A 27981-nucleotide genomic window follows, 5' to 3' on the forward strand; every position below is an offset into this window, starting at 1 on the left:
TCATGCCTTGGTTTTTATGATGAAGATAATACCAATCTGGAGTGATTTATAAGAAAAATTAATACAGTGCGTATGTACCTAGCACATAGTAAGCACCTGGTGAATGTTAGTGGGTGTTAATACCACCCCTCCACAATAACCAGCATGCTCACTACAGTTTTAAAACACTGAGGACTTCCAGCTTTCTAGACTTTGCTCTTCTGAGTACTCAGTCATCCTCCTATGTCCTCACAATCATTTTCTGGACTAGATAATAAAATCTATTCAACGTCTTCTTACAGTGACATTCCATTGGGCCTTTCCTTATATTACACTCGGTCACCTGGAGTTTGGGATGTTTTCAAATGTTAGTCATACATGATAGATAAACACCTTCATTATGGCAGAGTTCGTGGTTTAATTCTCTGAAACTGTCCTTATTTATATTTAAGTTTTCAGGGAGCTTTTCACTGGTTGCACATGACATTCTCACATCTGATGATAAATAAATCTGCATTAAAAACAAATTATAGAAAGCTGGGCATGGTGGTGCATGCCTGTAATCCCAGGACTTGGGAGGCTGAGATAGGAGAAGAGTGTGTGTGTGTGTGTGTGTGCGCGCGCACGCGCGCGCGCATATATGCACATGTTTTGGAAGGGATTGAACCTAGGGGTGCTCTACCAGTAAGCTACACTCTCAGCCCTTTAAAAAGATATATTTTATTTTATTTTATTTTATTTTATTTTATTTTATTACAGTACTGGGAATTGAACCCAAGGACATTCTACCACCAAGCTACACTCCCAGCCCTATTTTTTATTCTTTATTTTGAAACAGGTCTCACTGAGTTGTAAAGGGCCTCACTAAGTAGCTGAGACTGTCCTTGAACCACAATCCTATCTCACCCTCCCAAATGTTGGGATTACAAATTTGTGCCACCATGCCCGGCTTGGAGGAAAACAATTTTGAGGCCAGCCTAGGACAACTTAGTAAAACTTTGTCTCAAAAATTTAAAAATATGCTGGGTGTGGTGGAAAAATGCTTGTAATCCCAGTACCTGGGAGGCTCAGACAGGAGGGTCACAGGTTTACTGACAGCTTCAGCTACTTAGTGAAACCCTCTGCAACTTACTGAGACCCTGTTTCAAAATAAGGAATGTAAAAAAAAAAAAAATAGGGTTGGTAGTGTAGCTTGGAGATAAAATGCCCAGTACTGGGTTCAATCCCCAGTACTAAAATAAAATAAAATAAAATAAATATATATCTTTTTAAAGGGCTGAGAGTGTAGCTTACTGGTACACACACACACACACACACACACACACACACACACACGCAAATTATGTTCAGATTATTTCTCCAGAAACATGGAATTTTAGAACAAAAATGGCTGCAATGGTTCTGACAACTGGTATCAGTTTAGTGTTATCTGGTACCTCCATTTCAGCAGCAGAGATTACAGTAAGGTCATGGACCTTTTAGCAACCTCTTCATGGACAAATTCTAGCTCTCAATTTCTAGATGTCTTGAAAATAACCCTTTCTGCTTCTGTATAGCCAGCATAGAGTCAATGTTTCAAATGTATTCCATGGCCAGGTGTGGTGGCACAGACTTGAAATCCCTGCACTTGGGAGTCTGAGACAGGAGGACTGCACAGGTTTGAAGCCAGCCTCATCTACTTAGTAAGGCTTTCAGCAACTTAGTGAGACCCTGTTTCAAAATAAAATATAAAAAATAAATAGGTCTGGGAGTATAGCCTGGAGGTAGAAAGCCCTGGGTTCCATCCCCAGTACCACCCCCCCAAAAAATCTGAAAACTTAGAATATCACACATGCTTAGTTCTCTCTGAGTATTTATTTGTAATTATTTTTCCTCAGTTATACTAGTAGCATTTTAAAAAATAAATTAGAAAACATAGAGAGTTATGAAGCAAAAATGTTTATCATCACATCATTCAAAGACACCCACAAAACACTACTTGGGAGGCAGTGATGGGAGGATCACAGGTTTGAGGTCTGATAAACTTAGTGAGACCCTGTTTCAAAATAAAAAATAAAAATTGTTGGAGTGTAGCTTAGAGGTAGAATTCCCCAAACTAAAAACAGAAGGAGGAGGAGGAGGAGGAGGAGGAGGAGGAGGAGGAGGAGGAGGAGGAGGAGGAGGAGGAGGAAGAGAAGGAAGAGAAAGAGGAGAAGGAGGAGACGGCTGTGGCAGCAGAGAGCCTGGCACATGCTAAGTGTCTGAACAATGTGTGTTTGAGAGGAAGGAAGAGTTGGTATCCAAAGAGTGGGAGGGATGAGAGCCCAGGTAGAGCAGAAGTGAAGCCAGAAGGCCCTAGGGAAAAAATCTTTGTGAATACTGTTGTCAAAGGGGTAGAGACACTTAAAGAAATCTGTAAAAAGAAAAAGTGGTAATGGGATGCACTAAAAGAATTTTAGGTGAGAAAGTAGCTTGATAATACCCAAAGCAATATTGGTTGAGTATTGGCTATGTGCATTAATATGTCTGAGGGTGAAAAAATAATATGACCATTATCTTTAAATAGAAGAAATGTTAAAAGCCTTCGACACTCACTTCCTCTTATTCAGTATCTTCCAATAATGAAATGGACTATAGAATTACACTAAGATAGCAGTGTCTGCTGAACATGTCCAGTCACGAAGTAATTATGTTGCTGGACATGGTGGAACACACCTGCAATCTCAGTACCTGGGAGGCTGAGACAGGAGAGTTGCAGGTTGACCACCAGCCTCAGCAACTCAGTAGGGCTCTGATCAACTTAGCCAGTTTCAAGATAAAAATAGGCCAGCGGTGTAGCTTGGAGGTAGAAATGCCACTGAGTTCTATCCCCAGTACCAAAAAAAAAAAGTAATTATGTTAAACAAATAGGGGGAAAGCATGACTATTAATGTATTAACTAAACATTGTTGTGTTTTCAGGAAATTGTTCAAGAACATTTCTCCTTATGTAAGACTTGCTCTAGTAATCCTGCTTAGGTTAGGGTCTGTGTAGATTATCTGTAGCATAAATGCCAACTTTATAAATTAAACCTGTCAAGTGACAGCTTTGCCATAGCATGCATAACCAGCATTCAGAATGTATTTATATTTCATCCTCTTTCTCTGGCCAGTTGAAATTCTCCTCACTTCAGACTGTTGTATAATTTAACAGGTTCTAGATAATCAAACAGTGCCGGAGACATTCCCGTATGGGCCACCACCTGCCAGAGCCAGCCGGCAAGAGTACGGGTTCTGAAGTGAGGGGTGAGGATGGAGAATTTTAAATTCTAACGTGGGGGGAGTCACCAGCTTACTATTTCTACTGGTCGACCACTGTTCGTGGGTCAATATTTCCTATGGGTTGACGACTATGCCTGGGTCAGTATTCTCTATTGCGCCGACACTCCTGGCCAACGCAACTTCTGAGTCAATCTCATCTTTATTCTGCCGACACCGGGTTTGTTTTTCCAGAGGTATTTATACACAGCTACAGGTCAATCAATATTTTCATGCTACCACCACTAGAATACAATAAAGACCAATACAAAATACATATTACAGATAGGCCTATCAGTACCCTCGTGTCATCACCACCTGATCTTCTCTCAGACCTTTTTGAACCTTCCATAACCCCAAACCTTGTTGACTCTGGACAAAGGACAATCAGCTGAGTCAGAGACACCAACTAGGGGAAAGCCTTAATGGCTCCCAACAACACAGAAGCTGTGGCCCTACTGATTTCCAATTCCCAAATGATTGCTCTTCATACCACAGAAAAGCAAGAGCAGTTTTACCAAGTTTTCTGAAAACAAGAGTTTGCCCAGGTTGGCCTCCAACTTGCATGTGATTCTCCTGTCTCAGCCTATAAGGTAGCTAGGATCACAGGCATATGCCGTTTTACCTGGTCTGCTCTATTTTTATTACTCATGGAAATTTATCTCAAAGACACTTGATTAAATAAATAAATGTCATGAAGGAAGGAATTAGCTTACTTTTTAAACACATAGCACGTTTTACTTTTGAACAATATTTAAACACTGTAAACTATGTTCATAGAAATTTAAGCATACTACATGCCTTTTGCCTTTAAAAATAATCACAAAAGATTAGTTATGTTTACTGTTATAAAACAGCAAAGGAAAATAAACTTTAACAATGTTGATAGCAGCCATGGCTATATACATGGATTTTAAAAACCCTTTTCAAATATAGTAATAGACTTCACCGCGTTATGACCAGTGAAGGATTTGCCTGTATTAAATACACTCTGACCAGCATATGACTTGCAAATTAGTGTCTTTTTTTTTAGGATGGTATTGTTACATTTGATCTATCATTGCAATGGTAATAATCTTGCTATATTATATGTTATCAGACTCCCTCATGGCCCCAACCAATCTGAAACTAAAAAGGATGAAATCTTCCATTCCTTTCATATACATGGCATAAAAAGAATAAATGTTTACTGAATGATCTGCAGTTCTTGTAAGGATCTGTCTATTTATCATCAGGATTGGCTGATTTGTTGCCTCTTCTTGCAGTCTTTGATTTCCCATTGGAGCTTCTATTTTTTTATGCTAGGAAAACATTCTACCACTGAGATACATCCCCAGTCCTTTTAAAATAGCGTCTCACTAAGTTGTTCAGGCTGGCTTTGAATTTGCAATACTCCTGCCTCAGCTGCCCAAGTAGCTGGAAATACAGGTATGTATCACTATACCCAGCAGGATCTTCCTTATAATATTCTTCTGGTTTTGCTTATCTTCTAGCTTTTGAACAAGCTGATGAAAATCCTGCCTGCCCTGTTGAGGTCAAGGACACATACTGTGGTAAGAGACTTAACTTCTAATGGGAAATACTGTTGAGCTGGAGAAGAAATCTTCTTAGGGCTTTTTCTGGAATGTAGAGTAAGCACTGGCTTTTACAGGTGTTTTCTTCTTTATGTCTAGACAAGTCCACTGAAGAGCCTCTGCAAATAAGCACAGGTGGGAATGCTCTGAGTACAAGTCTTAAAGGCGAATCCTCAGCCCAATGTTGGGATGGATTATTGTTCTCTGCAAACTGGCAGCTTAAAACAATTGAACTAAATAGATCCCCTTAGCATAGCAGTGAACTGAAGGGACACAGAGCATATGTATAAATGTCAGCCGCCAGAGAGGCAGGTCTATGGTCACCCTAAGAGAATTTAGTGGATGGGTTCACAAGCGTACACTTATATCTTGTTTACAGCATTGTTTACATCTTGTTTACATTTCAACACAGCAAAAAAGCCTTATCTTTTCATCCTTGAACTATATGTTTTTCAAAGGACAGGTTGGTACCTCATTTGAGAGGCTAAGACCCCCAGAAGCTCATTAGTTCTCTTGGGAATTTGCACCCAGCTTCCAAAGCTTGACATGCACAGGTAGCGAACGCTTCATGGCAGCACTGCTCATATTAATTACAGGATCTGCAGCGCGCTGGCTCACAACTTGTATCACAAGTTCTACAAGAAAACTGGCGAACACTGAGTTAGCTCTCCTTACCATTTACTGAGTTTCAATCCTATCCCACCAGATTCTGTTTTTGAATATGTTAACCTGAAAACATTTCACTATTCCAATTAACATTATGTTGACCAACTTTTGATATAGAATGTTTTTTTTAACTACACTATTTCAATATTGTCAAAAGTCATTTGCCAGCCAGTTGTGGTGGGGAACGCCTATTATCCCAGTACTTCAGAGATTGAGACAGGAGGATTGAAAGTTCAAGGAAGCTTGAGCAACCTAGTGAGACCCCATTTCAAAATTTAAAAAAAAAAAAAAGTAGGGCTGGGAGGTTAAAAAAAATAGCTTAGAGGTAGAGCACCCATAAATTCAATCCCCAGCACCTCTCCCCACACACACACATAAAGTCATTTGCCATGCTGTGTTCAGGGGGTAAGGTATTGGGGATTGAACTAAGAGGCATTCTACTTCCTAAATATACCCCCAGCCTCTTCGATATTTGTTTTGAATCAGGGTCTTATAAGGTTGCTGAGAGTCTCACAAATTACTGAGGCTCAGTCAGGCATGGTGGCCCACACTTGTAATCCCAGCATTTGAAAGGCTGAGACCAAGCCGGGCGTGGTGGCGCACGCTTGTAATCCCCGCGCTTGGGAGGCAGAGACAGGAGGATCGCGCAGGTTCGAAGCCAGCCGCGCACGCTGGCTTAGGAGACCCCGTTTCCAAATAAAAATGTAAAAATAGGTCTGGGAGTGTATCCCGGAGATAGAAGGGCTTCCAGGAACCCCAGTACCACCAAAAAAGAAAAAAGAAAGAAAGAAAGGCTGAGACCAGAGGATGGGTTTAAGGCCAGCTTCAGCTACTTACTAAGGTCCTCTGCAACTCAATGAGATCCTGTTTCAAAATAAAGAATAAAAAATAGGGCTGGGGGTGTTTCCGAAGTAGAATGCCCCCCCTGGGTTCCAGCCCCAGTACCACAAAAAAAAAAAAAAAAAAAGAAATACTGAGGCTGGTCTTGTTTTGTTTTGTTTTGTTTGGTAGTACTGGGGTTCCTGGAAACTCTTCTACCTCCGGGTTACACTCCCAGACCTATTTTATATTTTTATGTGGAAACAGGGTCTGGCTTTGAACCCACGCGATCCTCCTGTCTCCGCCTCCCAAGCACAGGGATTACAAGCTGCGCCACCACGCCCAGCCTGTGGCTGGTCTTGAACCTGAGATCCTCAGTCTCTGCCTCCCAAGTACTGGGATTACAGATGTGGGCCACCATGCCTGGCTAAAAAAATTTAATTTATTTGAAATGAACTATCCTTTTCTCTGTGATTTGAGTTTCCTGGTCTGCGTACTGTCTACCATCTCAGGGCTTTTTAAAAAATCTCCCCATATTTTCTCGGTATTTAAAGACTTTTAAATCTTTTCTGTCTGTCTGTCTGTCTGTCTGTCTGTCTGTCTCTCTCTCTCTCTCTCTCTCTCTATATATATATATATATATATATATATATATATATATATATAAAATATACATTTATATATATTTATATATAACATATATATATTTGTGGGGGGGTTACTGGGGGTGGAACCCAGGGGCTTTCTACCTCCAGGCCATACTCTCAGACCTATTTTATACTTTTGGAAACAGGGTCTCACTAAGTTGCTGAGAGCCTCACTAAGTAGCTGAGGCTGGCTTCGAACCTGTGCGATCCTCCTGAGGCCTCCCAAACACGGGCCAGGCCCGGCCTCCCTTTATATTTATTTGTGAAGAAATATATGTTTCAAGCTCTTTAGTTTTCCTTCATTTACTTAGATGGGCGACTAGGCAAGCGATTTTCTTTAAAATGAAGATGAGTTGACTTTGTTCCTTTACAAGTCTGGCCTGATTTTCTTTTTTTTCAAATGCACTCACTTTGCTTAGAGTACATGTTTATAAGAAAATTGAATAGCTATGCAAGCATAGTCTCTAAATAGAAGTTCTAATAAATCCTAAGACGCCGCAGAGCACTGAGAGAAGACACAATTTGATCCTTGAAGCCTTCTCCCATTTAATGTTCAGGGAAAAGAGCAAATAAAAGGCCTCGATATGAGTGGAAAACCGGGTTCTTCAAAGCAGATAAAGATCCTGTTTCAGAAAGTTAAGGAGAAAGGGCCTTCAGATTATGACAGCGTTGTTCTTGTATATATAGCACAGAACAACTGCGACGAGCCTTTACTTCTCAGGGGCCTAAATGAAGAAGTTAGTGGAATCACAGGGCTGAAAATGAACAGAAAGGAAAGCTTAGGTTTTGACGCAAAGAATTACATCAGTACTTAACAAAGCTGAAGATTCTTCGTTTTTTTTTTTTTAAAAAACTTCCTTTTGGCAGTGGCCAACCTTTCATTATCTGTGACAGCACATCAAGTGAGCAGCAGTACAAAGGATGCGTGTGATTTCGAAATGCCACAGTTGAGCCAACAGCCGCTGCCCACATACTCAGAATGGAGGCGTAACCAAAAAAAAAACCTATAGGGAGCATAGGGCTTTATCTACATCAAGAGCCAGTCCCCTGTTCTGTAGGCTAAGTTCTGCGCTGGAAAGACAAGTTTCAGCCCACGAGGAAGTGCCCCTGGTGACAAGAATTCGCCCTAGCCCAGCCCAGGGCCGTGTGGCATGCGAGCTGTTGAGTCACTGGGAACAGCGGTCATGCGACATAAATATTATCTGATGACGGAGATCCTCGGGGCGCAGGTGCCAAGGTAAACGGTTGCCAAAGGTGACTGGTTATGGCTTCAGGCAGAAGGCGGCGGGCCCGAGGGGGGCGCGACTGCAGCCCAGGGGGCAGCATTTCAAGTTGGAGGCAAACTTCAAGCCGCCCCGTGACACGTGCGCGCTCCCGGGTGGTCTCCAGGAGGAGACGCGGCTTTCCGCGTGACTCCTTCCCGTCCAGGGCCGGGACCTCCGCGGCGCGCCGGGCCCCGCCCTCCGCCGCCCTCCCCGCCCGGGACGCTCGGGCTCCGGCCTCGCCATTCATCAACCGGTTCACACCGGCCGCGCGGTGACGTCCGAGGGGCGGGCCTCCGCCCCCGCTCGCCGGCGCCAGGCCGCGGTGCCGGGCGGCGATTGGACGCCGGCGCCGCGCACGTCGCGCCGGCTATAAAAGGGAGGGCTTGTGACGCAAAGGCGCCGGGCGCGCCTATTGGCTGCTCGGGCTGCGGGCCGGCGAGGCGAGGCGCTCTGCTGCGAGCAGCTCACTGCATGGTAGCCTGGTGCCCCCGCCGCCGCCTGCATCGCCGCCGCCGCCGCCCCGCGACGACCACCGCCGCCCCCTGCCCTGCAGCCGCCGCCGCCGCCGCCCGCATCGCCGCCGCCTCGGGACCGGCTGTATGATTAGGCCACAATCTTCAATGAGTAGGCATATTCCTGTGAGTAGCCGCGGCCGCCCCGGCCCCGGCGCCTTTGTTCGAGCCGGGCGGCTGCGGCCCAGGCCGGCGCGGGGCGCGGGGCGCGGGCGAGGCCGCCGCGCTCGGTGGCGCCGCCGGGCGCGGGCGCCTTTGTTCGCGGGAGGCGGGCGGGCGGGGACGTGGCGCGGGCGGGCGGGCGGGCGCCCTAACGGTCCGGGCGGCGGGCCGCGCGCCCCGGGCGGGGACCGGCGCCCACAAGATGGCCTCGGCGGCGCGGCGCGAACCCGTGATTGCGGCGCGGACAGGGGGCGCCGCGCGCCGGCCGCCGCGGGGACGCCCGCCCGCCCCGAGCCGGGCTGGGGACGGCGCGGCCGGCGGCCTCCTCGGAGGCGACTGTGCGTAGTCGCTCGAGAAGTCCTCGCCGGCGCCTCCGGCTGGCGGCGGCCGCAGCAGCCGGCCATCGCCGCATTCGGAGGCGGATGTTCTGTCCGTGGAACCCTCTGTCATTCCAAGAGTAGTAGGTTGCAATTTAGTGTACCGGGAACAGCCGGTCGGCCCGAGTGCCGGATACTCCTGATACTTTTACATGGTGCTGGTTGAAACTCAGAAAGGTAGAACCCCCCCCCCAAAAAAAGCAGCATTTTACACGTGCTTTAGTTGGTGCGTTACGTGAAACCCAAATATAGGTGGAACAGATTCTCAGATAATCTGGCAAGGCGATGGTTCTACAGATTACTATGATTGCGCAATCGGACTCTGACTTAAACTCTCAAAAATTGGTTTTCTGCCTTCTCGATTACACATTATTGTACTTGCAACTGAAATGTGGAAGGAGGAAAAATCCGTATTTCTGAACTGCCTAGCATGAGGGAGATGTCTTGGGGCAGACAGATGTCAGCGGTCACCACTGTTTTAATAGAAGTGTGCCCCCCTCCCCTGTAGCCACTGGGTGGCTCCACTAGGTAAAAATTAGAAAAAGATTATTCACACCCTCCTCCCATTTGCGGATGAAACTGCTCAAAAGCTTTACATATGTCTTCTTTAATTGTGTATTACCGGAAAAGTTGCGCGCGCGCACGTGTGTGTGTGTGTGTGTGTGTGTGTGTGTGTGTGTGTGTGTGTTACCCGGGATTGAACTCGGGCATTCTGCCTCTGAGCTACACCCCCAGCCCTATTGCTGAAGCTGGCCTCCAACCTGTAATCCTGCCTCAGCTTCCCACGTACTGGGATTACAGGCATGCGACACCACGCCCAACCGGAAAAGTATTTCAGATAAAAGTTTAGTGAAGTTATTTGAGGTTGCTTCAGTTTCTACTCACTGTTAGTAGCAATGCCTTTAGTGGGATATCTCTTTTTTTTTTTTTTTTAAACCCAAGTGACAAGATTGTGAAATAAACTTAAGGTTCATTTGAGCAGACTTGGAATAATAAATTACCTTACTTTTGGGACTTATTAGTAAATGATTCCTAATACTAGTTCTCTGTTTTCTTAGGAAATAGACTGGGCTTTATCTTGTTTTCTCTGATCTGATAGAGCACCATATGAATTCTTCAGCAAAGTTCGTCTAGAAACTAGCTGGTTCTATTTAAAGCTGTAAAACGGAAGCAATACTTTAATTGTAATTTGAAGCCTGTACATGGTTAAAATTTAAGCGTGGAAAATTAATAGAAGCCTTTTTTGTTACTGTTAAAAGATAATTTTGATAATTTGCCCTTGATTTTCAAGTACACAGATAAACTGTTTGAAAATACATGAACATGAGAGCCAGTTTTATTCCAAGTAGAAAGGAGCCATGCAAAATTATCTCTTGATTTTAAAACTTTTTTTTTTTTTTTTTTTTTTTGTGGTACTGGGTGTGGAACCCAGAGGCTTTCTACCTCCGGGCTATACTCCCAGACCTTTTTTTTTTATATTTTATTTGGAAGCAGGGTCTCACTAAGTTGCTGAGAGCCTCACCAAGTAGCTGAGGCTGGCTTCGAACCCGTGCGATCCTCCTGTCTCAGCCTCCCACACACGGGGATTACAAGCGTGCCCCACCACGCCCGGCTTTTAAAACCTTTTTTAACCTGAATTTATCTTGAAACTTAAAAGGAAGAGATGATAGAAAATAGGAAACTGAATATCACTTCAAAATTTAACCTTTTTTTTTTTTTTTTTTTTTTTTTGGCGGTACTGGGGTTCCTGGAAGCCCTTCTACCTCTGGGCTACACTCCCAGACCTATTTTTATATTTTTATTTGGAAACAGGTTCTCTTAAGCCAGCACGGCTGGCTTCGAACCAGCACGATCCTCCTGTCTCCGACTCCCAAGCGCGGGGATTACAAGCGTGCGCCACCACACTCGGCCAAAATTTAACTTTTCAAAACTAAAATATAAAGTCAAAAAAAGAAGTAGCCTGAATATTTTTCAGCATATGAGTTAAGTAAATTGTGCAAGGACAGCCGGGCGTGGTGGCACATGCTTCTAATCCCCGGGCTTGGGAGGCGGAGACAGGAGGATCGCGCAGGTTCAAAGCCAGCAACACTGGTTTAAGAGACCCTGTTTCCAAAAATATATATATTTTTTTAAAAAATAGGTCTGGAGAGTGTAGCCCGGAGGTAGAAGGGCTTCCAGGAACCCTAGTACCACCAAAAAAAAAAAAAAAAATTGTGCAAGGACTAGTGATAGCCTCAAAGTTGTAAGTTTTATGTTGGTATAATGTGTAAAAATAGTGGTTTTAGTTGGTCAAGTTTTTATAGGAAGTTGTACATATATATTATAGCAGTATAAAATCACCAACCACTAAAAGGAATAGTGACCAGTAGGGGAATATATAAAGGAATTATTGTATAATAGAAACTTTCTTAGAGGAATCTTTGTAAGTTTTACTTTAATGGATTTGTGATTGCTTGTTTTATGTTTATTAATTTACTCTGCAATTACCTTCTTAAATTGTATTTTAGCTAAAAGTTGAAAAAAGTGTGTTGGCCTCTAAGTTGAAAAGATACTAGTACACTTAAATATTGTAAAAGCATAGCATGTTCCATTTGAATTGGAAAATAACTTTTTCTTTTTCTTTCTCTCTTTTTCTTTTAAACAGCAGTTCTGTGGTGTTCTTGGTCACACATTTATGGAGTTTCTGAAGGGCAGTGGAGATTACTGCCAGGCACAGCACGACCTCTATGCAGACAAGTGAACTGTAGAAATTCATTACTACTCCACCAAGAAGCCCCCAGAAGAGTGGTTAACCTGGACACAAGGGTTGAATTGAAATCCACAGAGCATTTTATGCGAGTTCTGACCTGGATGGGGTAAACCTCAGTGCACTTCCTTTCTATTGCCTCAGTATTACTGGATTGAAGAATTGCTGCTTCTTGTTAGGAGGTTCATTTCATTTCCCATTACTCCCAACTTCATACTCAAAGCACTGAGAATTTCAAGTGGAGTATATTGAAGCAGACTTCAGTTACTTTGCATCATTTCTGTATTCAATTTTTTTAATTCTTTCATACCCTATTGAGTGTTTTTAAACTAAATTAACATGGCTCGAATGAACCGCCCTGCTCCTGTGGAAGTTACATACAAGAACATGAGATTCCTTATTACACACAATCCAACCAATGCGACCTTAAGCAAATTTATAGAGGTAAGACTTGATATTTAATGTTTTAAACTGATTGCATTTTAACTATGGGACGTGTAGCTACCAAAATAAATGCTTCTTTTTTTTTTTTTTTTTTTTGTGGTGGTGGTGGTGGTGGTGGTGGTGGTGGTGGTACTGGGGATGGAACCCAGGGGCATTCTGCCTCAGAGCTACACCCCCCCAGCCCTCTTTTTCATTCTTTATTTTGAAACAGGTTCTCACTAAGTTGCAAAGGGTCTCACTAAGTAGCTGAGGCTGTTCACGAACCATGATCCGCCTGTCTCAGCCTCCCAAATGCTGGGATTACAAGTGTGCGCCACCATGCTATTTTAAAAGATAAGAGGTGATATACATACCTACAGTTCCAGTTACCAGAAATGCAATATCAATGTGTTCATTAGGTCAGAGGTCACTTAGACATTTTGTAAAGGTCATGTGCTTGATTAAGAATCAAGTGTCAGGCCAGCCTGAGCAACTTAGTGAAACTGTCTCAAAAAAAAAAAAAATAGGCTGGGCATGGTGGTACATGACTATAATTCCTATACTTTGGGGGTCTGAAATAGGAGGATTGTAGGTTCAAAGCCAGCCTCAGGAGCTCAGCTCTCAGAAACTTAGTGAGATCCTGTTTCCAAGTAAAAGTTAAAAAGTAGGTCTGTAGTGTGTAGCCCCTGTGTTTGATCCCCTGTACCACAAAAAGGAAAAAAAAAATAGGGAGTTGGAGTACAACTCAGTGGTAGAGTACCCCTGGGTTTAATCAGCAGTACTGGGGAAATAAAATTTTGTTTGTTTGTTTGTTTTTGTGGGTCTGGGGTTGGGACCCGAGGCATTCAACCTCCGAGCTACACCCCCTGCCCTATTTTTTATTCTTTATTTTGAAACAGGGTCTCACTCATTCGTGAGGGCCTCACTAAGAAGCTGTCCGAGAACCACGATCCTCCGGTCTCAGCCTTCCAAATGCTGGGATTACAAGTGTGCGCAACCATGCCCAGCTTATTCTTTTGTTTTTGAAACAGGGTCTCACTGAGTTGCAAAAGGCCTCACCAAATACCTGAGGCTGTCGGCGAACCGATATCCTCCTTTCTCAGCCTCCCAAGTGCTGGGGTTACAAGCATGTGCCACCACGCCTTTCTGGAAAAAAATGTTTTGTTGCTAATGTGTGGACTGTACTATACAGTGTAGCCCTTACTTGTCTGAAAAGAAATTTACAGGAGAAAGGCTGTCATTTGTGGATTTTCTTTTTCATGTATCTGCTTATCCTAGTGTCAAAAACCAAAGTGAGTTAATATCGTCAGCCCCACTTGGCACGTAAAATCCAGTTTTATGCCAGGCGTGGTGGCACACACTTGTAATCCCCGTGCTTGGGAGGCTGAGACAGGAGGATCATGCAGGTTGGAAGCCAGCCTTTGGCTGGTTTAAGAAATCCTGTTTCCAAATAAAACATAAAATAGGTCTGGGAGTGTAGCTCAGAAGTAGAAGGCCCCCCTGGGTTCCACCCTCAGTACCACACACACAAAAAAAAGTCCAGTTTTCTGCTGCTAATTTGGCTACTTCCTGCTGGTAGATAGGTAGCAAACAGTGTAGGCAGCCACCTACCTCTGAGGTGGGAAGGAATAAAATGCTGAATAACTTATTTGGATACACATTTGATCTTATAGATACATACAGATGTTCAAAAATAGCAGATAGGCCTCTAAGACCATTAATAGATAGGCCTCTAAGACCTTTAATAGTGCTTGTGTCTTTTAGTGTTGAGAGTTATAATTAGTAATAGTGTATTTTAAAGCTGATGGCATTAAATGGTAGATTTGTTGTTTTTAACTATATTCTCAGACAAGTGTAGTACACACCTATAATCTCAGTAATTGGGAGGCTGAGACAGGAGAATCACAGGTTTGAGGCCAGCCTCAGCAACTTACCAAGATCCTGTTTCAAAATAAAAAGACCTGGGCGTGTAGTTTGGAGGTAAAGTGTCATTCGGTTCAATCCCCAGTACTTCCCAAGAAAATTCTCAGGATTTTAGTTTTTAAATATACTTTTAAGACTTTATGCTGTACTTCAAATGAGAGAAAGTTTTAAGAAGGTAGCATAATTGAGTCAGGTCGAGTTACTTAATTAATTAGTTATAAATTATTTTTTGGTCTTATTTACCTTTGTCCTTTTTACTTCCAGCCTTCTTTAGTTAGTGTTTCATCTCAATCTATTCAATGTTACCAGGACTATAAACAACTTCAGTTGTTTCAATATATGAAGGATCATAGAATTTTTAACTTTTCTAACTTAACTAAAAAGGTGTGATATTTCAGTCACTTTCCCTTTTATACATTTCTAGGATATAAAACAAGATTTGCTTTCATGTTACTCATAGAAGGTTCTGCCATTCTTCCCATGGTTTTCTATTGGCAAGTCTACTGATCAAAATGGCAAGTGGTGAACAATAATGATATAGTTATGAAGTCCTCATTAAGTTTTCCTAATGTGTTTTTTTAATCCAGGAACTTAAGAAGTATGGAGTTACCACAATAGTAAGAGTGTGTGAAGCAACTTATGATACTACTCTGGTGGAGAAAGAAGGCATCCATGTTCTTGTAAGTATTTAGTAGTTTTGTGCTTATAATACTGTGCTGTAAATTTTATTCAAATAAACCATGGATTTCAAGAATCTTAATTTTTAAAATTGTGATAAAATAATACAGTATCTTAATTTCCAAATAAGAAGATAGTGAAAGCTAAATAACAGTTGGAAATAATGAAGTCTTTATAAAGATTGGCCCTTTGATCATATTTCATTGATGATGGAGCATAATAAAATATGAGATCTAAAATATTAAAATATTCTTTTGATTTAGGATTGGCCTTTTGATGATGGTGCACCACCATCCAACCAGATTGTTGATGACTGGTTAAGTCTTGTGAAGATTAAATTTCGTGAAGAACCTGGTTGTTGTATTGCTGTTCACTGTGTTGCAGGCCTTGGGAGGTAAGATTTTTTTTTTTTTTTTTTTTTTTTTTTTTTTTTTTTTTTGGTGGTACTGGGGTTCCTGGAAACCCTACTTCCTCCGGGCTACACTCCCAGACCTACTTTATATTTTTTTTATTTGGAAACAGGGTCTCTTAAGCCAGCGCTTGCTGGCTTTGAATCTGCGCCATCCTCCTGTCTCCGCCTCCCAAGCGCGGGGATTACAAGCGTGCGTCACCACGCCCAGCAGAAAATTTTTTTATTTTGATTCCAGATAAAGATCCCATTGATAGAAAAATACTGATACTTCCTGGGTGAGGTCGTACTCTCCTGTACCCAACTACTGGGAGGCTAAAGCAGAAAGATTTCAAGGCTGTGACTAGCTTGTATAATTTAGTGAAAACCTGTCTCAGAATATAAAAATGTTGAGGATATAGTTCCCTAGTACCTCAGTGTGATGCTGTGTACATAATATACTATTTCTCTCTATATATACTGATTCTTTATACATACCTAATTTTTTAACATAAGGTCAGCATTTAGCTACAGGTATTTAGATGTTTGGGAATATTTTGATTGATGAGTTTTGTAGGATTTGATTTTCAAACAATGATTTATCAAAATTCTTGCCTTTCTAGAGCTCCAGTGCTTGTTGCCCTTGCATTAATTGAAGGTGGAATGAAATACGAAGATGCAGTACAGTTCATAAGACAGTAAGTAATGAATTCTCTTCATTCTTGTTGAATGTTAGTGACGCTGTATTACAATTTGCCTTTGTTACGTATTCATTTTTAAATAGTATTACAGCCATCAAATAAAATCTTATCTCCTTGTTCGCATTCCATGCAGATACTCACATCACAAAGATTCTAATCCAGCAACAGCCTTTGGATTATTATTTTACTTTAAGTTGATTGGATACGCTGCATGTTAATATGCATTTTATTGTGGTATAACTTTTGATAGAAATACAAGGCATCAAAGAGAAATCAGTTGACAACAGATGAGATAAAACAATCATCCAAAGCAATAGGTAGAATTTTGAGTACTCCAGATACGCATTTGTGGCCTTGATAGACATTTTCCTTTCCAGCAGAGGCAACCTCTTTCTGGCTTTTGTAAACATAAATTAGTTTCGTCTTTCCTTTTCAGAAAGCGGCGTGGAGCTTTTAACAGCAAGCAACTTATGTATTTGGAGAAATATCGTCCTAAAATGCGGCTGCGCTTCAAAGACTCCAATGGTCATAGAAACAACTGTTGCATTCAATAAAACTGGGGTGCCTGATGCTATTGCCTTGGAAGTGGAATTTGAGACGGGACTTAATGTGTCGTACATAATTAGCCAACATGTTGGCTTGTGAAAAAGTCTAATGATTGAAGCTTCCATAGGACTGTTGGAAAGCAGTTTTACCAGGCCAAGCTTGACAGAATATCAGCATCTATGTTTGGGATATGATCAACCAATTTGGATCTTAGCAGAAAAAGATTCTTGCTGTTCAACATTTAAAATGTGCTTATCATTTGTACCAATTGACCTTTCCTGAAATCATGCGGTATTGAGTTATATCTTTAAATCTGTTTCCTTGCCAGAATCTTAATATATAAGAAATTTAGAAAGATTAGGTGCCAAAATACCCAGCACAATAATTGTATATTTTTAGTATTATACAGAACCAAAATTCCAGGAACTAAGAACACTCTAGACCTTATGTGATTTGTTTCTTCAGTCATTGCAAAAAGTAGGGCCTAGATGGTTGTTTGCCTGCTCACTCTGTGTTTACATCTCCCACATTCACACCAGTATACATCAGGTTGGCTTTACCATTTTTTTTTTATTATTTTACCAAGTCTTAACGGTGATTATTTAATGTCCTTTGAGTCTTGTGCTATTATGGGAAACGTCCATTTTGAAAATCTACATTATTACAGAAGCACATGTCTTTAATGTTTTCAGAGAGAAAAAGCCTTACAGTTAATTTAATGTTTGCACTCTGGTGTGCAACTTAACAGGGAGGGCCTGAAAAAAAAATGGGAGGGGGCTATTAAATATTTTTAGTAAAATAATTGCCTTTGTCTCGTGCAGAACATGTAGAAGATGCTCTTTAATTTAGTAAATATTTTTTAAAAATAGAGATGCTTTGTTAATTGTAGCGAAAACAATTCTTAATCAAAAAATTTCTGAAATTCTTGTAATTTTTTTCCATACTTATCAGTTGTTTACCAACTTTTGTTTGAAGTGTGATTTTTTTTCCCCTTTTCTTCCCAAACTCTCTTGCAAAAAAAGAAGTGGGTTTCTGCTAATGATTTGAGCAGACATCTAATATTTTATATGCCTTTTCAGCTGTGTAACTTAATATTTGGATACTTGATAATTTGTTTTATTATGTAATTGATAAAATGGTGATGTGTATTAATGTTAGTTCAACCATATATTTATACTGTCTGGGAATGTGTGGTTATAGTTTTGTGGGAGAAATAATTTGTCAGTGTTCACCAGCTTGTAAAACTTAGTGCGAGAGCTTAAACATCTAAATAAATAATGAAATGCATTTATCATCATTGAGATTGTTTTGCTTAAAGTTAACTTTGTAGAAAACAAGATAAATTATGTTTCACTTAATGCCATTTGATACAAAGTGTGTCCTCATTTTTTACAAATGGAATAAATGAAGTCAGCATTTTAAAAGGCTTACAGTTTTTAGGGTGATGAGTACTGTTTAAACACTTTACATTACCATCTTTCCTTTTTTCAAAGGTCTAGATAATTTTGAACGAATTTATTGTACTGAGGAGACACTAGTAAAAAAGAAGACCTGGATTCAGTTCTAATTATTTGTGGTTTTGTGCAAGTTAACTTTGAAGCCTATTTTTTATTTGCAAATTAATTACATGCTATTATATATTTTGAAATTGAGCCTTAATTAAATGGTTATGGGTTTTTTTTAGTATTCTGAAATATTTTCTTTGCATAGTTCATGTTAATCTAAAGGAACAGATGTCTGCTTTTTTAAACAGCAGTCATAAACAACTCAGTCTGCATAAGCAGTGATATTCCACCTTGTGTTTATAAGGAGTTAACTTCCATAACTTCATCCCAGACTAACACTTAATATATTGTCTTCCTAGAATTTAGTTATGGCAAAGGAAGAATAGGACTAGAGGCCACTGGTTCTTTAAATCTTAGGTCATTTGTGATCAGGACAAGTTGTTGAACCTGAGCTATTTTTTATGCTGCCTTTTAAGAAAATACAGCCTACTTTTAAGAAGATAGTTTTAACTGGTTACCAAATTATATGCTGTTAACCACACAGCCCATAAAACAGCATTTGTGTTTGTCCAGCACATAAAGGTGCCACCTTGATTATTGAAAAATCTCGTTTGAAAAGTCAAATTAATTTGCAGTGTTTGATTATATGTATGGTGCTAAAAATCACTTTTTTAAACCTTATCTGTACAGTATCCAAATATTTTGTATCATGTAAATATGGCTAGTTATAGGAATACATGTAATACATCCTAAAAGATTTCTTGTGTCTTATAAGGGTTTATAAAGTCTTAAATGCAAGAAATTACCAGGTGTTCTGAAATTTGGTTCCTTGGGTTTGGATTACCTCCAGTGGGATGATATAAAAATAGGTACTAGTTATCCGGGCGTGGTGACACACGTCTTTAATCCCAGTACTTCAGAGGCTGAGACAGAAGGATTGCAACTTAACTAGGCCCTGTTTTAAAACAAAATTAGGCTGGAAGTGTAGCTCAGGGGCAGCATGCCCTTGGATTCAATTTCCAGTACACACACACACACACACACATAGAAAGTGACTAGATGCCTAGGCTTGATCATAGGAACTGTAATGTTGACCATAAGTAATGTGATTTTAAATCCTAATGAGAAAATTAAAAGTCTCCTTGTGGAAGGGAAACCCCTGGAATAGATGCCATTGGTCACTGCAGTGCACCATAACCTTCGCTTGTTCCTCCCCTTAGTTCCTATTAGGACAGTGTTTTCCTATTCTTGGACCTTAACAGCCCACCCAGGCATGTGATGACATCTGGTCACATTCCCCTCAGATGATATTGTAGTTTCCCTCCATGGATCCAGAATCTGTCTCTGGGGATCTATTTTTGAAGTAGTGGTGTATTCATCTGACAAATAGCTGTTTGCCAGGCTTAGAGTATTACAGAAAACAAAAGCTGTACCACATTCTGGTCACCAGTAAGTACCCCACCCCTTACCATAATTAAGAATGCTTTCTTTTGGAGTTCTAGGAAATGTAATTTGATGGGAATACCTCAAATGAAAGTAGAAATATAAGTGATTTTTTTTTTCATGTGAACTGAAACTCTTAAAAGTTTTTAAAAAGTACATGAAGTAGTGTGCCATACATGTTTATATTCCACATTCTTGATTCTTTGAATTAATGTTTGTGTGTATATATGTGCCTCCTTACACATGAATTGAAATTAAAGACTGGTTGAAAAGTGTGTCATACTGTTTCTACATTACCTTTGGGTTAACCTGATATAGTTAGATATAAAAGGTCCCCTAAAGAGCTCACTTATTGTTTTTGCCAATGTAAATGAGTCATGAGGGTTGTAATTCCAGCCATGGATAAACCAATTGTAATGGATTTGTCTGGGTTGTAACCTACAGTGGTGGGGGTTAACCTACAGTGGCGGGGGTGTTGCTGGAGGAGGTGGTCCCTGGAGTGCAGCCTTGGGGATCATGATGGTTCCTCTTCCCTGATCTCATACTTCTGGCCTCCATGATGTGAGGAGCACAGCCCATGTGCTCTCTACCTCCTGCTAAAACACCGAGTTCCACAGTTGGCCTCACACAGACCGAACCCAAAACCATTAGAAAATGGATCTTACTCTAAGGTATGTGGTCAAGTCTATGGCTGAGAGAATTGGAACCAGAACTCCACCCTAAGCATCTTGGGAGAAATGTAAGAGAAGGTTTTATTTACCTTCAATGAATAAAGACAATTATATGCATTAAGAGACAAATAGAAGAACTCACAGTTCACTAGCTTGAAATGCATATACAAATAGACTAACCAGTTAACACAGCTATTGTTTACTGTCATTAATCCTATTGTCAACTAATTTTCATTATTTGATTTTAGTATATGGGTTCTCTGTTAGTCCAATTTTATACATAAAGGATTTGGGCCTCCAGTTAGATGACAGCTGATAGGGTCAGGAATTCAAGCATGTTATTTGACCTGTCCACTAAACCACATAGCTTACATAAATAGGCCTTTTTTTTTTTTTTTTTTTTTTTTTGTACTAGGGAAAGAGTCTAGGGGTATACCTGTGAGCTACACACATCCAGTTCTATTTATTTTACTTTTGTTATTTTTATTTTTATTTATTTTTTGGTACTGGGGATGGAACCCAGGGGCATTCTACCTCTGAGCAACACCCCCAGACCTATTTTTATTCTTATTTTTTGAAACAGGGTCTGACTGAGTTGCAAAGGGTTTCACAAAGTAACTGAGGCTGTCCGCGAACTGCCAACCTCTTGTCTCTGCCTCCCAAATGTTGGGATTACAAGCATGCACCACCAAACCCAGCCCTTTTTTACTTTATTTTGAATTGCCTTGATTAGTTGCCGAGACTGGCCTTGAATCCTCTTGTCTCAGCCTCCTAAGTACTAGGATTAACAACACATGAGCTACCATGCCTGACTATATATGCCTTTTGTGTGTGGGGGGGGGGCACTGGGGGTGGATCCCAGGGGCTTCCTACCTCCAGGCTACACTCCCAGACCTATTTTATATTTATATTTTATTTGGAAACGATCTCACTAAGTTGCTGAGAGCCTTACTAAGTAGCTGAGGCTGGCTTCGAACCTGCACGATCCTCCTGTTTCAGCCTTCCAAGTGCTGGGATTACAAGCGTGCCCCCCACACCCGGCATTATATATGCCATTTTTATGTAAACAGTTGTTAAAATGTTTTGTTGGAGACCTCTTATTGAAACTTTTTCATTAAAGACAAAATGTTATTCCTGAAGACTGTATAACCCTTTATAAATTTTCTCACCTAGGTCCTTTTTTATTTTTACAGGAAAAATATGTTTTGAAATTCAGAATAGATTGTTATACTGCGGAAACAAATACCTTGAAGTCCCAGTAACTTAAGATTTGGGGTCTTTAAGGTTTAGTTCTCAAATTTCATGCCTTCCATAGGGGTTCAAGGTGGTGGAACATCTCTGTAATAGCACTAGTTATTCCAAAGCAGAAGGGCTTTGGAGTGTCTCATGGTGACAGATGTTTGACTAGGGAACCATGTCATCTGTACTCAAATGGAAAGAACTGGTCACATGGCCACCCAGCAGAGAAAATGCAACTTTCTCATGTGTGAAAAAGCCAGAAACCTGTAGCCTTACCACCACACCGAGACCTAGGAGAACATCCACAGCAACACTCCACTTAACTGAAATAGTACAAGGGGATAAAGTTTTCAAGTGGCCAAAATCAATGTCATAAAATTCAGGCACTAAAACTACTTATAGAGAGTCACAAGAACATATTTAAGCCTATTCAGTCTTAATTAGTATAATTATAGCTGGCTTAGGCAGTTTCATTACCTGTGACCAAAACACCTGACAACACAGAGGAAAGGTCTATTTTGGCTTATGATGTCAAAGGTTCAGTCTATCATTGGCTAGCTCCAAGGAAGAAACATAATGACAGAGCAAATCTGCTAAACTTGAGCAGCCGGGGGGGGGGGGGGGGTTTAGGAACAGATACAGTCCCCCAAGGCATGTCCCCAGTGACTACTTCTAGCCAAGCCCCACCTGCCTGCATACTACCAGTACTTTAATGATGAGGTCAGAGCATCAGTCTTAGCTCGAAAGCCCCACCTCTGAATCTTTTTTTTTTTTTTTTTTTTGGTGGGGGGTTGTTATTGGGATTGAACCCAGGAGCATTCTATCTCTGAGCTACACTCCCAGCCCTATTTTTTTTTTTTTTTAATTTTGGAAACAGGGTTTTGCTCAGTTGCTATGAGCCTCACTAAGTTATTGAGACTGGATTCGAACCTGTGATCCTCTTGTCTCAGCCTCCCAAGTATTGGGAATACAGGCATGGCCTCCTTGTCCAGCTCCCACCTCTGAATCTTGCTACATTGGGGACCATCATGCCTCTGGACAGAAATTCCAGATCCAAATCTTACAGGCTTATTGTATAGACTTCAGTCTCTTAAGGACATCAATGCTACAAACAACAATACTGTCAAATAGTCATCAAGAATATACTTTAAGGTGGTTTTTTTTGTTTTGTTTTTGCAGTACTGGGGATGAAAGCCAAGGACATTCTACCTCTGAACTACACCCCCAGCCCTAATTTTTAGTCTTTTCATTTTTGAATCAGGGTCTCACTTGAGTTGCAAAGGGCCTCCCTAAGAAGCTGAGGTTGTCCGAGAACCTGAATCCTCCAATCTCAGCCTCCCAAATGTTGGGATTACAAGTATGCGCCACCATGCCCTGGCTAAATCATTGTTTGACTTTGATTTTTTTTTTCCTTTCTCATACTTTTGGTGCTGGGGATAGAACCCAGGGGCATTCTACCTCCAAGCTACACGCCCCACCCCAGCCCTACTTATTTGGAAGCAGGGCCTTGATAAGTTGCTGAGAGCCTCACTAAGTTGCTGAGGTTGGCTTTGAACCTGTGATCCTATCTCAACCTCCCAAATACTGAAATTAAAGTCATGCGCCACCAGGTTTGACTGGCTTTGAATTTTTTAAGGAAGGAATTTTATAGTTTAATGTTATCAAGGTATTCGCTTAGGAATATTAGAAAAATGGTACCTTGGATAAGTTCGACAAACAGGAGACTAAACTTAGACCCTATTTACTACAGTATTACTTCAAGAATTTCACATGCTGATGTGAACTTTGAATCCTGCACACGTCCCTTGGTGTATTTCCTGCTGTATACCCACCCACTAGTCAGTATTTTGAATAACAATTTTTATCGTGTAAGCTAGTATTTATTCACAAATATTAAATACTGAATTTGCTTATTTTTCAGTTCATTATGTGCATATTCTAGGAAGGAGGACATTTTAGAAAGTAGTTGGGAGTCTCTATGGTTTGTTTGCAAGGCTAAGTTTCCACGGGCAGCTATCTGCTGAATGTCATTAAAACGTTTTTGTTTTGTTTGTTTTTGTGATGCTGAGGATTGAACCCAGGGGCATTCTACTCTCGAGCTACACCCCCAGTCCTATTTTTTATTCTTTATTTTGAAACAGAGTCTCACTAAGTTGCAGAGGGCCTCAGTAATGAGCAGAGGCTGTCCTCGAACTACAGTCCTCCTGTCTCAGCCTTCTAAGTACTGAGATTAAAAGCGTGTGCCAAGCCGGGCGTGGTGGCGCATGCTTGTAATCCCCGTTGGGAGGCGGAGACAGGAGGATGGCAATGGTTCGGAGCCAGCCTTGCTGGCTTAAGAGACCCTGTTTCCACATTAAAAAGTTAAAAAAAAAAAATAGGTCTGGGAGTGTAGCCCGTGGGAGTGTATCCCAGAGGCAGAAGGGCTTCCAGGAACCCCAGTACCACAAAAAAATAAAAATAAATAAATAGGACTTCCGGGAAGAAGGCGACCGAGAAAAGCGGGGCTTAAGAGCCCCGCTAACAACAAATCTCCATTACCACAAAATCAGCGCCTTTCAAAGCCAGAAAACAACATCACCAGAGAAACAAAAAAAATCACCAGGCTCCAGAGAGAAAGCGAACTGAGAACAGAGTCACAGAGGAGATCCTCACGCCCGAGGACGCGGCTTCATGCCCGAGGACGCGGCAGCAGCGCCATACTGCTGGCGGCACTGGCGAATTCACGGGACGGCCACAGCAAGCCAAGGGGAGCCGCTGCGGAACAGCCAGGCGGGATTTCTCGGCGCACAGGGCATCTAAAGCTCCCAGTGGCTGAGCTCAGCACACGCTGCAGGGATTCAGAGTGGAAATCAAAACCAAGAAAAAAAACGCCAGCCCCATAGCCGAGGGCGTAGCTGCGGCGCCATATTGCCACCGGCGGCAACAGCACCGAATTCACCGAATTCAGTACAGCTACATCTGCGTACTCAAGAACAGTGAGTCAAATTGTGGGCCACAGCGGAGAAATCCCAGTACTGTACTCACTGGGACTTGACCCAGTGGGAGAGGGGCGGTGGCAGTGATATCACACTATAGGAGAACGTGCAACCTGGCACCACCCATAGTCTAAAGCAGCCTCTATCGACTCTCTGGGTCGGAGACTCTGTGATACAACCCAGTAAAGGAGTAGTGGGGTCTGAGATACTACTGACTCGAGATCCAGAGCACCGTAAGTGAAATCATAGTGACCCAAGGGAAGAACCCAGAGAAGGCACAAACTTCCGAAATCATGGGAAAGAGGAATAATACTGGAGCAATGAATGCTCACAACCCCACAACATCAGAACCCGATAAAACAGAAAATCAGAGATTTCTAGAAGATCAAATCAGGAAAATAACTGTAGAAATAATAGAGGTGCTTCGAAAAGAACTCAGAGAGAGCCAAAAAGAGATAAAGGATGCAATTAATGAAGTAAAGGCCTCAATTCAAAGCACAAACAACCGATTAGAACACATGGAGAACAGAATCTCGCTCTTAGAAGATGATCATTCCAAAAATGAATGCATAGTTTCTAATCTAGGAAAAAATATCCGACAGCAGGAATCTGATATTGAAGAAATATGGGCCCATTTTAAGAGAGCTAACCTAAGAATAATTGGAATAGAGGAGGGAAAAGAAAGTGAAACCAAAGGGATCAACAATCTCTTCAAGAAAGTAATAGCAGAAAATTTTCCAGACATAGAGCAAGAGGTCGATACGCAGGTCCAGGAAACGTATAGAACTCCCTTTAGACAGGATCGGAGAAGAGGATCCCCACGCCACATAATTGTCAAAATGACCAATGTGGAAGCCAAGTAGAGAATCTTAAAGGCAACAAAAGCAAAGGGCCAAGTGACATTCAGAGGCAAACCAATTAGAATCACTCCAGACTTCCCAAACCAAGTTATGAGAGCCAGAAGGGCTTGGAGTAACATATTTCCAATTTTGAAAGAAAACAACTTCCAGCCAAAAATTTCCTACCCAGCAAAACTTTCTATCAAATTAGATGGAGAAATAAGAAGTTTCCATGACAAACAGAAACTGAAGGAATTTATGTCTTCAAAACCAGTGCTAGAGAAAATACTCAAAGAGGTTAACTACAAAGAAGAAATAGGAAACACACATCAGAACTAGAGAAACAAGATTTTCCATCCAACAGACAACTAAGATTGGTTATCTGTGGAGATTCATTATTTATGTTAGTCTTTTACCTATCTCTAAAGGGTATTGTTTGCCTTTATTGTTGTTAATTTTTAGGATTTCTAGTTGGAATATTAATATACCTTCAGATATAGCATTTGGAAATATTTTATCCCATTCTATTAGTAACTGTTAACTCTGTTTACATTGTCTTTGGATATACAATATGTTTTTTATTTTTTAGGGAGTTTGTATACTCTTCTGTTGCCTGTGTCATTGAAATCATAACCAAGAAATCACTGCCAATTTCAATGTTGTGAGGTTTTATGACCCAGATTTTCTCCTAAAAGTTTATAGTCTTAAGATTTATATTTAGGTATTTTATCTATTTTGAGTTAATATTTGTATATGGGATTAGGTAAGGGTCCAATTTTATTCTTTTCCATGTAATTATTATTTTTCAACAATATTTAGTTAAAAGATTATTATTCCCACCACCAAATGTTCGTGGAAACCTTGTCAAAAATAATTTGACAATATAGGGAAGAATTTAGCTCTAGGCTTTTATTTAACTCCAACGGTTTATATATCTGCCTTTAGAATAGTACTACACTGTTTCAATTATTGTAGCTTTATATGGTTTGAAATCAGAAAATATACATCTTCTAGCTTTGTTCTTTTTCAAGATCGTTTTGGGTATCTAGACTCTATATTCCATATTAGGATAGATTTTTTTCTGAAAAATAAATATATAAATATATGATAGTTTCACCTAAAAAATAGAAAAAATAGATTCTCTGGTAAGAAAGAAAGCAAAAAGAAATATTGAAATGTTATCTTTAAGTCATCAAAAGCTTGGCATCAGACAAATGAAACTGTTATGTGAGATTATCATTTTTAATTTTTGATAAATTGCTATAATACTAGATGTCAATCACTAAGCCAAGCATGGGAGGGAGGGATAGGGAGAGAATGGGGTGGGGATCGGGTGGGGGCTGACTGGGCAATGTGTGCATGTATGTCTACAAAAGTATGTATCCCACTATGATGTATGAATACAGTGCACCAATTAAAAATTAAAAAATTTAAAAAAAAATAAATAAATAAATAAAAGCATGTGCCACCATGCCCCGCTAAAACACAGTTTTAGCTGAACGTGGTAGTGCATGCCACTAACTGCAGTATTTGGGACCTGAGACAGAAGGGTCACAGATTCGAGGACAGCCTCAGCAACTTGGTGAGAAATCTCAGCAACCTAATGAGACCCTGTTTCAAACTAAAAACCAAAATAGATCTGGGGTGTAGTTCAGAGGTAGAATGCACCTGGGTTCAATCCCCAGTATATAAAACACACACACACAAACACACAGATATAAAGAAAGCAAATATGTATGTATGTGTGTATGTATGTATGCATGTATGTATGTATGTATTGGTACTGGAGATGAAATCCAGAGGCATTCTACCTCCTAATTATACCCCATTTCAATTTTACTTTTTATTTGGAAGCAAGGTCTCACTATGTTGCTGGACTGGCTTTGAAACTGCAATTGGTTCTCCTGTCTCAGCCTCCTAAGCACTGGGATTACAAGCATGCACCACCATACCTGGCCTAAAAAATATTTAGATAATTAAATGATAGTTGTAGTTATACTTAATAAATATGCTATACATAAAAAAATCTATACAGCCAGGTTTGTCAGTGCTCATTGGTACATCTGAATATTCCAACTCATCACAGAAGTGCAACTCAAACAGCAAAATCCGATGGGTTGAACTGCTGAGTATGAAGCATTGACATTGACCTGCTTGATCAGTTATGCATTTAAGTCAGATTTTTCCTGATGGAGGACCTAGAATTCACCAACAATTTCTTCTTAGAAAATGACACTGCCTACTCATTCTTTATCATCCTGATGGATAAAAAAAGGATATTATTAATTAGGTCTAACACCCCTGATGACAATTAATGAAGGCGGCTTCTTTGGCCAGACTGACTGACTGACTTTTTTCTTCCTTCCTTCCTTCTCTCCTTTCTTCTTCTTCCTTTTTTTTTTCAGGTCTGGGGGTGGCACCCAAGGGAATTCGACCTCCGAGCTACACCCCCTGCCCTATTTTTTATTCTTTATTTTGAAACCGGGTCTCACTGAGTTGCAGAGGGCCTCACTAAGTAGCTGAGGTTGTCCGCAAACCGCGATCCTCAGATCTCAGCCTCCCGAATGCTGGGATTACAAGCGTGCGCCATCACGCCCAGCTTGTGCTTTTTCTTTCAAAAGTTCATCT

The 27981-nt window shown here is 41.0% G+C and overlaps 2 protein-coding genes across 5 annotated transcripts; both read left to right on the forward strand.

Moving 5' to 3' along the window:
- Positions 1-8824: 8824 nt before the first annotated feature.
- LOC308265815 (uncharacterized protein) lies at positions 8825-12016 on the forward strand (the record flags this gene model as incomplete). Its single annotated transcript, XM_080699732.1, has 2 exons — positions 8825-8863; positions 11921-12016. 2 exons carry the CDS (start codon positions 8825-8827, stop codon positions 12014-12016), a joined length of 135 nt encoding a protein of 44 aa, XP_080555858.1.
- A 345-nt stretch (positions 12017-12361) lies between these two features.
- PTP4A1 (protein tyrosine phosphatase 4A1) lies at positions 12362-16689 on the forward strand (the record flags this gene model as incomplete). Of its 4 annotated transcripts, none has more annotated exons than XM_080699848.1 (5): positions 12362-12466; positions 14956-15048; positions 15310-15440; positions 16058-16132; positions 16572-16689. In XM_080699848.1, the coding sequence occupies 5 exons, from the start codon at positions 12362-12364 to the stop codon at positions 16687-16689; spliced, it is 522 nt and encodes a 173-aa protein (XP_080555974.1). The 4 variants fall into 4 exon arrangements, with proteins under 4 accessions (XP_080555974.1, XP_080555975.1, XP_080555976.1 ...); XM_080699849.1 differs by having other exon boundaries at positions 15349-15440; XM_080699850.1 differs by lacking the exon at positions 16058-16132.
- Positions 16690-27981: the final 11292 nt, after the last annotated feature.

Source organism: Muscardinus avellanarius (genome assembly GCF_963383645.1).
Source record: "Muscardinus avellanarius genome assembly, chromosome: 8".
Taxonomy (NCBI): domain Eukaryota; kingdom Metazoa; phylum Chordata; class Mammalia; order Rodentia; family Gliridae; genus Muscardinus; species Muscardinus avellanarius.